Below are 11,555 nucleotides of genomic sequence, written 5' to 3'. Positions count from 1 at the left end.
CATGAGGATAAGCTTTGGTCAGAGAATCTTCTTTATTTTGGCTAAGTATTGAAGATACCGTGATCAAAACATTGTCTTCTGATTTGTACATGGCTAAGGACATTTTTAAAGCTTATTTCTTTTAGTATATGATTTTAAGCCTCACGGTTCATATTTAAATTATAATCATCTTTAACTTTTTAAATTTTCTTAATCTGGCCACTTGTACGTGTTGAATCATGGACACAGCAGGTGCAATCTGATCTTAGGGGAAGTTCTTAGAACCAGTTCATGAAGTCAAAGATGTTTGCAGACCTCATGACTTCTGCTATATCTAATTGATTATCACAAATACTTTGTATTAGTTAAGTGAATATATTGTTCAAATGTATTTGGTGAACTGTTCAGTCACAAGCACTTACAGATATCTACTTGCACACTTACAAAGGCTAATGGTTACATTTAATATTAGAACTACTACTGATAGTGATGCTGAAATTACCATAGTGACTATTAATTTTCAGCTCTTTATATATCTCAGACACATAAGTGATACCATTTAGTCCATTTCACAGTGTCACATAGTATGTAGAAACCTGGTATTAGTGTTACAGATGAAATCATTAGAGATTTAAATTTGAAGGTAGCACAGTTTGCAGACTCAGGGCGAAGAATGTACTTAATATACAATCTAAAAGAACAAGTGAAATCACTCTTTCTCAGTTACCTGTGCTCTGTAAGCTCAGGCTCCCTTGCCCATCCACCCCTCAGCATGCATGCTGGGAAGAATCTTCACAAAGTCCAAATGTAGTTGTGATTTCTAAAAATGACAGATCATAAATGTTCCTACCCCAGGTCAACAGAGAAAATACTTTTACATTGCCTTCAGCTTTTGAGGAATTTTAAGCACATCCACAGAGGGAAAGAAACCAAGCTCAATACAGCAGCAGTACACCTAATTGTAGTGCTCCTTGACTCCAGGTACCCCAAGATCGCTGCCCTAACAGGAATGTGTCTAGTTGAATCTTCAGCTGTACAGCTCAGTTATTGAGAGTATAAAGCACTCATGAATGCTAAGCCTAAGCATCCTGGAAGTGTTTTGTTCTTCTTTATGGCTGAACCCTACACTCTAACCTGGCTCAAAAAAAAAAAAAAAAAACCTGCTTGTTGTTACTAGTGTGAATAGTTAGAGATCCCTGTGCCCTGAAAAGATGAACACCAGGAAACAAGACAAGCTCAGACTCCTGGAACACACAGAAAGTAAGAGTCGTCATGGGTTCAAAATATACTCATTGTAGAGTTCCCGGAAGTATGACCACATACTGGGACCTAGAAATGCCTCCCAAGACTCAGAAGTTTCTAGGGGCTGATATCATACTTTTAATATGTCATCCTCAGTGGAAAAAAAAAAGTAAAGAACAAACTACTCAACTTTAGAAGAACATCAATTCATTTTTTTATGGCTTTTATTCCTGCCAAAGTTTCATATTCAAAAGTTCTAATAAATGAATTTGCCTGTTATGCTCCCTGGTTATAGAGGCAGAACTGAACCCATTAGTCATAAAAATGCTTACACTAAGGACTATATGCTAAAATTAGTGTCATCTTCAGAAGAATATTAAAGTTGTTTTGATTCAGAGTAAAGATACATGATAGACAGACAGACAGACAGATAGATAGATAGACAGATAGGAGAATTCATTAAGTACATATAGTATTAGCAATCACTCATCATGGAAACCTTGGTTTAAATATAAGTGAAATATATGTGAGCTGCTATATACCAGTCAAAAGCCTATTTTTTAATCTACATACAAGACAGTTTCACAGCTCAAGTCCCTGCCCACCACAATGCTTGGAAGTTCACACTGGACACTGAGAGGCTTAGGCCGTTTCTGAAACTGCCAAACTATGCCCTGCTGGCTAGTGACCCAAAACTCCCTATCTTTGTTGTATTAACAAAGTTAAGGTCTGGTTGTGTGAGTTATGTATTGTTTTTATTTCCATATTTTGTCCAATAACTTAAGGATCATTGTTCTTTCCAGGTACATTTGACTATCTTCCTATAAATTTATTATGAAAAAAAAAACTCAATTTAGAAAAGTGTTCTGTTTATATTCTTAGTACTTTTTCCTAAGAATGGCTGTGTTACATGAGCCATCTCTTAAGGCATTTCTCGGCTTCAGGATACTTGTAGTATATAATAGAAACAAAGACACAAACTTCAAGCCATGTAGCCCTTGGTCTTGTCTCAGCCCTCTGCTGAATAGCTGTGTGATCTTGAGCAAGCCAGTAGAGAGACCTGGAACTGCAGTTTCTCTGTGAAATGGACTGGGAAGCAACTTGTAGATTGGGAAATAGAGAACGGTGCACTGTGCTAGACACATCAGTTCATTGTCCTAGCAATGGTTGCTAGATCATCTAGTCATTGTCCCATCCTCATTCTAAAATGAAACCCCAGGCACCAGAGACCAACAGGTGACTAGGGTCATGCAAGCACACGCTGCCTCTCTAGTGGCAGACATGGTCTCTACACCTCACTTATTAGCTTCTAGCTTCTAGCTCAGAGGAGCAGATGCTGGTCTGTGCTGGTCAATGGCTTTTACAGTCACTTTGCAGAGCCTTCTCTGTTACCACTGAAGTTTCTTAGGAATGACTTCTATTGATAAAAGCAGGCCAATCATTCATGTTGAGGAGGCTACTAGTTTCCTGATGTTAGAGCCTTTGAAAATAGCACCTGAGGAAGGGAAGGAAAGCCATCCCTTACCAAGTGCCTGTTGTATGTTCCTGTGATCTCTGTAGTGACTTCTCAGACTGCTGCTGTCCCCATTTGCAAATGGAGACCTCACACTCAGGCAGGCTAAACAGCCTGACCAGCAAGCATAGACACTAACAAGCTTAAGCTTCAACCCTCTGTGACAGACCATACATACTACTCCCCAGGAAAACAATACTTCCAAATAGAGAAAACAAGGGGCCCATGGTGGATCTGGGGGAAGCCAGCACCTTGTCACAGATCTGTCGTGTTTAAATGCTAACTTAGGGATTTTTCTCATGCCCACACTGAAGACTGGAAAGGGTTTTTAGAACAAGGAATGTTTGTTTGTGGCTTATCCCTATCCCTAGAAACCAATGTGTGTGACACATGTAAGCACCCCTAGCTGTGAGGCTTCTCTCTTTCTGAAGAATAATTAATAAATATTTTCTCTTAGCATATAACAAACAGTTGAACCAAACAATGATGTAAACTGGAAATGACCCAGAATGCAAGCAGTTGGCAGTCACTCAGTGAAGTGCATTGTCGTGCACATGTGCGAGTTTGTCTCCCCGCCTCTCGGGTGATCTGCACTTAATAGGAATATTTTAAACTATGTAGCTAAGCAACAGAGGTAATTGTTGCTTTCTAGAGCTTTTGTTAGCACTCTAACACAGCCCAAATATGCATAATTAGGTATAATGTCTATAAATCATTATTGTACACATGTGGGTAGTTAAGTGGAGTGAGAGAATAGTTCAATGAATTGAGCATATTCACTGAAAATGCTTTTTATTTGTTTTCTGTAGTTCATAATACTTTAAAATTATCATAACCCTTTACACTTTTTCTTAATAGCCAACTGTGATATTGAGAAAAACTTCATTTGCATTTTAGACTATGTTTAATATATTATTTAAAGCTGGAGTTGCTCTGATCTGGATTCAGTGGAGGATAGGCCCATCCTATCAATGTTCTGTGCCTGTTTATTCAGCCTCTTTTCTAGGAACTGAAATGTTAAATTTTTCAGTTTGTGTTGAATAGATCCCAACAAAAGACTGTACCCTATAATCAGCATTATTTACAGGGACTAGTGTTGTGACTGAATTCTTCTCCGCATCCAAAAATGCTTTTAGTTACTATGGCAATATTTACTTGATCCTGGCAGTCCAGTGTTGATTTAGGGAGATAATTACCAGAAAGGAAGATGATGGAGATGTATTTTTGAGTGTCCTTGTCAGAGACAATGTTTATTAAAAAAATTGAATGAGACAAAAAAAATGCACATTGTCTCCCAGGCAGACACCCTCTGCTACAGCTTTACACTGAATGCTGTACTTTCTTTCCCTCCAAAGGTGTTTATTAACAAAGAATGCACTTCACTTGGTGTCTTTAACAGTCTGCAAGTGGGCGTATCATCTTATGCTTCCCATCCCCCACTTGCCTTTGAAATGGTTGTCTTTTTGTTTGATTTTGTTTTTATTGTTGTTGTTGTTGTTCTGGTTGGTATCAGAGGACTCTTGGTGGGCTGGTTGGTAGATTTTATAGCCTGGTATACACTGAGAATCCACATGCTCAGTGGGATAGTTTGCACTGGGGTAGCTTTAGTGAACTGACCATACATACGTCTGTACATACATACATACATACATACATACATACATACAACAAAACAAATAAAGGAGAAGTACTGAGCACTTAGAGGTCTGCTCTTGGTCATAGTATTCAAGTTGTTTATATCTGACATACTCAAACCACCGTTCCCATTCATCTTCTTTACTTTATAACACAAATGCATGCACCTGTAAGATAAAAAAAATTACTATTTAAAATATCTAAGCCTGATGATTATCCCATTTATATTTCCCTGAATACAGCATTGTAACACTAAAGAATAAGCAGGAAGACTTGAGAGCTTCAGAGTCCCTCAGTCATGACCTCTGTGTAGAGCTGTTTGTATCTTAGTTAGCACTGCATAAAAGCTGAGAATATTCTCTATAGAGAATGTAATTCTAATACTCTTCAAAGATACAATGCTATGTTACAGACAGTGTGTAGCATGCATATTCAAGTTTCTCCTGGTTGCTAAGATGTAGGAATGTAAGAGGATGTAATAACAGGAACTTTATTGTGGAACTATGTAGTCAAAGTACCAATTTCTGACATGACAGTACTCTAAAAGGATTTAGCTCTTTATTTACAGAAGATTCAGAAGTACTAAACTTATTTTATTCCACAGTATTTATTTTTCCTTATCATTGTTTGTAAAATTAATAGACACTATAATTATGCATTTTTATAGGTATAGCAGTATCCATGTACTTACATAGGCAAGCGTGTGTGTGTGTGTGTGTGTACATGTATATGAAATGTTATGCAAGCTCCTTAAAATATTTTTGGCTTCTTGGTTGGTGATCTACTTTTTAGAGGTAGTATCTCACTTGAGGTCCAGACTAGCCTTTAGCTTGATAGCCTCCTGCCTTTCTCTCCTAGGTATTAGGATTATAGGCCTCTGCCACTGTGCCCAGATCCTTTAAATATTTTTGTTCTGTTTCTTTTCAATGTCTGTTTTCTTTTTTCATAGATGGAATCATGATAAAACCCATGGATGAGACTCTTCATTTACATGCACAAGAAAGCTTACTCCAGAAGGAAAACCAATACACGTGTTATCCAGAGCTCGTGGTCAAATCTCTGATGCACTTAGGCAAATTTGAAGACAGTGAGTCTGTGCAGACCGCAGGTGAGAACTTAAATGGCAGCGGCATCCAGTCTTTAAAAGCAGAGAGTGATGAAGCAGATGAATGCGTTATGGTTCATTCCGACGATGGAAGAGACAAAGTCCACCATTCCCAGCCACCTTTCTGCTCTTCTGGCGACAGTGAAAGTGACTCTGACAGTGCAGAGAATGGGTGGGGCAGTGGCTCCAACTCATCAGAAGACATTGACATGCACAAAGGCCCCAAACGCAAGCTGACATACAGTACAAAGGACGTGTTGGAAGTTCCTGAGATAAAAGCTGAAGATGACAAATTTATTCCTTGTGAGACCAGGTGTGATTCTGACACAGATGGGAGAGACCCACAGAGCTCTCACATGGAACCCTTGGCTATGAAAGCCCAGCCTTCCTTCCCAGAGGTTGCAGAGGGTGACAGCCTGGCCCCAGCAACAGAAGAGCCTTCTGTGGCAGAGAAAGCAAAGGGGAACCTGAGTTTGCTTGAACAAGCTATTGCTCTCCAGGCTGAACGGGGTTTTGTCTTCCATCACACCTACAAGGAGCTGGACCGATTTCTGCTGGACCACCTGGCAAGGGAACGGAGGCAACCCAGGGTTACTGATGCCAGTGGAAGGCAAATCTTTAACAATAAACGTAAGCATGTTGTTATATTCATCTCGGGAAGAAAATTGGTTTAGAGTTTGAAATGTTAAATTTGCTTATTCTTTCTAGATTAGCATTTTCACAACTTAATGTAACTTAAAAATAAATTCATAATCATGAGAGACCATTCCTTCCTTTGCAACCACTCTTTCAGTTGCTGTCAGCTCAAGATCTGTGGATGCTATGGTATCTTAACACCTGAAAGACGTGTATCCCACCTGATTTTCTCGTTGAATTAACTCTTTAGAATCACTTTGTACCTTTTAACAGTGCTTGAGTGGACATTTTCACATGCTTTATTAGACAAATCATTCTACCCCTTGTTCTGGGCTTATGGTGTTGCTTGAAAGCTTCAAAAACAGGCATCAAGTCACTTGGAAGGCAGGCAGGATGCGTTGAGCCTTCTTAGGGTAAAACTGGGGTTAATAGACTTGTAAGACGATGTTCTTCCTAGCTCACCAGTAAGATCCCACAGATACCTGAATCAGACTTAAACTTACACAGAGAATGTGCTTAGATTGCTCTACCAGCATCAGTGAAATGACATATCTTCTCTGATTGAGGATTGTGCCTATTCTCATAAAAAAAGCCTACACCATTAGTGAGTGATATTCCCAGTAGTCTACTGGTGCCCAGAGAACATGTTTACCATGGATGTGTTCAGGGTCCAGTCAGATTCAAACCTCCAAAGACTGTTTTTTGTTTTAGCACAATTTTCTGGAGATTGTTGGACTCCATAGAATCTGATAACCACAGAATCAAGGAAAGATATAAGGCAATGCTATGGTCATAGGTCTTGAGGGCTTAGAGGACTGGCATCTGCTTTCTTAGAAGTTCTCATTGGGGAAAGTGATCCACAAGTTAATTGTTTGGTTATTATAATTAAGTCCATGTTGATACTTACCTTTCATTTACAAATGCTGTCTTGCAACTCTGAGAAAATAGACTAAGTATAGTAAGGATATAGAGTGTAGTTTGTTAATTTTTTTCTTACCTTTTTAAAAAAAAAGATAAACTAAAAAATCTAAAAAGAAATGGCATTCACTCTAAGTCATATTTTATTGGTTTTAAGATCTATATTTCCGGGCTGGTGAGATGGCTCAGTGGTTAAGAGCACTGACTGCTCTCCTAGAGGTCATGAGTTCAAATCCCAGCAACCACATCATGGCTCACAACCATCTACAGTGAGATCTGATGCCCTCATATGAGTGTCTGAAGACGGCTATAGTGTACTTACATATAATAAATAAATAAAACAATCTTAAAAAAAAACTTTAAAAAAGATCTATATTTCCCCCCACTTAACATCCTAGAAATCTTCAATATTTTTTTCTTTTTAAATCACCTACAAAATGATGTTTCAGTTTGCTATGGATGATGTTTTACAGGAAATGTTAACCTCATATTTGTAGAAACTTTATTTTAACTTGAAGTGCTTGATGATCTTTTGGTTACTTAAAAAGGTTTTAAAAGTCATCTATGTTTTCAAAATTAATAATACAACAGGGTGTGTATAGCACCCCTTGGTAATTTAGTGGCTTGGAGCACTGCTGGGGAGCAGTGCTGGGGGGACTGGAAGAACTAACATAGGATGTCCTATGGCACAGGCCTGGCATTGCTTTAGAGTTCAAAGCCCCTGGAAGGTAAGCAGGCTCAGCTGAGCCAATCAGGTGCAATCCATGTTGCTGTGTGTGCATGGGTGTTGACACCTGCAGAGCTCCCACACTGCATTCACATACCCACTCCTTAATGCTCTTAGAACCAGAAGTCTGGGGACATTGTCCTTTGACCTGCATTCTGTATTTACAGTGATCATTCTGGCCACCCTTTGTTATCTTACCTAAAATGCTATTCTGATTTTGGACATGCCTTAGTCATGGACTCCTTTGTTAAGGGCGGGACATTAGGATTTTAGCATGTTGTTCGATCCGAGTCTACAGAGGAGCTAGTAGTGCTACAGCAAGTTTGTTAAATTCTGCCACTGAGCATTTGATGAGACTGCAATGTAAACACTGTGTTGCCCCATCATGTGGCACTTGTCAAGTAAGAGGAGCAATAGGAAAATGGGGCCAGTCTGCCTGGTGTGAAGGAGGATGGTCCCAGGCAACCAGAACACAGTAGCCCTGGAATATGAAGTTCCCTCATTGTGGAGTGTTGTACAAAGAAAATGAAAGAAAAGGCGGGTGTGAAGCTTCCCTGAGCCTGTGCTCTGGTTTCTTATCATGCAAACAGGTTCTGCCCTCCAGAGCATTTCATATGCAGCTTTGTTTTGTGAGGCCCAGGAGAGGGCCGCAGACAAAGGTGCATGGTGGACTGTCTGTCAGTGGGCCCCACCTGAGCAGACGCCAGCCCTGTTATCTCCAGCACCCTCTTTGGCTTCCCTCAGACACACAGTGTGCTGAGGAGGGGATGTGCTCAGCGCCAGCCCTGTCAGTGCTTAGAAATGTGGTGTCATGTGGACAAGATCCAAGAGAGGAAGCACATCAAAACAGACACTGTAGTCTTCTCTCCTCTGTGAGTGGCTCTTTACAATGCTGGCAGGCCCCTCAGTTCACTTCCACCAAACTTCAAAAATTTTTACCAGTGGCATATAGGTTTTACATACGCAAAATGGACTTGAAACTTGGCAATATATTTTCATTTATTAAAACTTGTATGTACAGAGTTATAAAACATCACAATCTTAATATAGTTTTTTTTTCTCTTACAGAGTACAGAAAAGAACATGCCCACACATCAGTTGTTTTAGTTAAATCTTTTCTTTAGCTAACCATGCTGTTCCAGGGGCATCCCTGTCTTTGTAGCAATCTGCTTTCAGCCTCCTGACTGGTCCTGAACTGTCAGTGCTAACTACAACTTGGAGACTCCTCAGCCCCTCCTTCTTTACTGAAACCATGCCCCCATGTAATTGGATTACAGACAGCTTGCTGTGCCCCATCTGCCTAGGACTGCTTGTAATCCAACAACTGGAGTGACTTGGTATCACAGAGACATGTCTGTCGTGCAGTGTAGTGCCATGGAGATGTCTGACACATCCCATGTCAGTGGCCTACTCTGGGTGTTTCCAACGTCCCATCCCCACGTGATAGTGCCTTACCCCTACTACAGGGCAGCAGCCCTGTGAGCAGGGTCATATAGGTTACTTATTGTCACCATGGGTTTCAAGCCTGCTCAGTATTCTTGTTGGTCCATGTTGAAAGTCCGCATCCCTCCTGAAGGCTGTTTTGCCTCTTCCTCTGAGGACTTACATGCTCCTTCTCCTTTGTCTCCTGATGAGCATCATCCTAAGTACATGTTAGGGCAGTTTGGACAATAAAATTGCATTCCTGAGTCAAGTTTAGTTACCATATTGCTCATATGTATGTGTGTGTGTGTACATGTGTGTGTGTTATATAAATGTTCATGTGTGCATTTATGTGTGTGCATGTGTATACACGTGCATGTATGTCCATGTATGTGTATGCACGTGTGCATGTGACTATGTGGAGATATGCATATTGTGTTTGCACAGGTGCATGTATGTACATATACACGTGTCTTTTTGTGTCTCTACCTATACATATGTTAGTGCCAACCTCATCCAAATTCCTATTTTGTGTCATTCATGTTATGCATTTATAAGCCTCTCTCATCCTCAATCGTATGTACCAAGAAATCAAACTCCTAGTATCTTCAGCCCTCCCATCTTGAAGCTTTGTCCTGTGGCAACTGACACTACCTGAAAGCCCCATCCTTAGAGGCACTGATTCCTCACCTGGCTGGGAAGCCCCACTCTCCATACTTCCCTTTCCTCAGATACCCTACTAGAATATTTTCCCCTGAAAGCTTCTCCCATCACCTCAGCTCTGAGTTTCTGCAGCAGTCACCACAGCTTCCCACCATGGTCACCTAACATATCCATGAAGAAAAAAATTGCTTTGTAGCACTTGGTTGTAAAGCTTGTCTTCCCTACCCTGCATCAGCTTCCTGGCCACTCCCCCTCCCCATCGGCTGCTTTGTAAGGACCAAGCTCAACTTTTATGTTAATAGCTAGTTCACTCTCAACTTCACCTGCTTCCAGGGACCCAGAGGGACAAAGCCACAGAGGCCTTCTGCCAATATGGTGGGCTCTTTTTCTTGTAATTTTAAATCTGCCATTTCTAAACTCTTTCAATAGAGGATGGTTCAAGGTTAAATAAATTATCTTTTCTTGCTTTTCTTCTTTCTTTTCTTCTTTTCAGGAGCATGTTCACCTTCTGGCACAAGGTGATGTTTCATAATAAAAATTTAACTACAGTATGTGACATGACAACCTAAAACCATCTCTATATTTTAACAGTCCCCTGCCCTGTCTCAGCCTTTGCTTAGGAATCTAAGAAAATTGAAAATGCGTTTAGCTTGCACGGGTCTTAGTTGAGAGTTTTATTCAAGGCAACATAAGAAGAATGTTTATGGTGGCAGAACTGAATAGAGTATGAGTGACACCCGCAAGGCCACTCTATTGAATGATGGGGAAGCAGCAGCATGTGAGTGTCTCAATTCAATTTCTCTATAGATTCACCAAGGCCTGAAAGGAGGGAGGCCAAGTGCCCCATTCCTGGCTGTGATGGCACAGGGCACGTAACGGGGCTCTACCCCCACCACCGCAGCCTTTCCGGGTGCCCCCACAAAGTGCGAGTTCCTCTGGAAAGTGAGTACTACTTCTCCTGAGGACACACCTATTCATTCATATGTGCAGCCTCACACAGAGGTCCTCTGTGCCTTCCAGCTAGAATTAGGAATGGAAATGTATTCTTACCTCCATGTGTCAAGCAATTTCCATGTAACAATGTGAGGGGTTTTTAGTTGTTGATTTTTTGATTTTGAGACAAGGTCTGGCCTCATACTCACGGAGATTTGCCTCTCTTTTGCTCTCCTGTGCACAGCTTGTCTGTGTGTATTAGAAAAAACCAGGAGTAGTAATTTCAGTTGAAGAGACATTTGTCATTGAAAAGATAGCTCATTACCAATAGTTCTAAGGAAGTAGGGACCTCATCATTACACAAGGTACCCAGGAGGTAAAGTCAAGAAGACAGTGTGTAAGAGCTCTAGTCCCCTTCTGTGGGAGATTCATCAAAGCCAGGTCTATCTCTAGCATAAGGATGGTCATAGTCATCTACTTCCTGACTCTGAGATTCTTATACAAAAGGAGAGTGTCCCAGAGTGTGAGGTAGCTGCGGTGTGAGCTGCAAAATTGTTGCTTAGCATCTCAAGAGGATGCCTTGTGGACAACTTGCACACTCTCTGTAACTTGGCTGGCCCTGAGAAGGGCAACAAGATGGTCACTAAATCAGAACGTGGATATAGGAGATTATTCAGTGTTATTGCATGGTGTGAGTGCATGGTCCTTCCCAGCCTGAGGTCAGCATCTAGTCTCCATTCAGAGGAAGGTCACTCTGGCCACATGGCCTGCCCAGAATTTTC

General features: G+C 40.8%; 1 protein-coding gene across 8 annotated transcripts in view; it reads left to right on the top strand.

Moving 5' to 3' along the window:
- The window catches only part of St18 (ST18 C2H2C-type zinc finger transcription factor), a 314,859-nt gene that overhangs the window by 252,917 nt on the left and 50,387 nt on the right, over window positions 1-11,555 (top strand). For 6 of the 8 annotated variants that reach the window (XM_028773409.1, XM_028773407.1, XM_028773405.1 and 3 more), the window contains 2 exons: window positions 5,319-6,104; window positions 10,648-10,782. In XM_028773409.1, the coding sequence (XP_028629242.1) occupies window positions 5,319-6,104; window positions 10,648-10,782 (921 nt within the window). The remainder of the gene's footprint in view (window positions 1-5,318; window positions 6,105-10,647; window positions 10,783-11,555) is intronic. The other 2 variants (XM_028773410.1, XM_028773412.1) reach the window with 2 other exon arrangements.

The sequence above is a fragment of the Grammomys surdaster genome, unplaced genomic scaffold, assembly GCF_004785775.1.
Source record: "Grammomys surdaster isolate TR1022 unplaced genomic scaffold, NIH_TR_1.0 226, whole genome shotgun sequence".
Classification (NCBI taxonomy): Eukaryota; Metazoa; Chordata; class Mammalia; order Rodentia; family Muridae; genus Grammomys; species Grammomys surdaster.
This window is presented reverse-complemented; position numbering and strand designations above follow the sequence as displayed.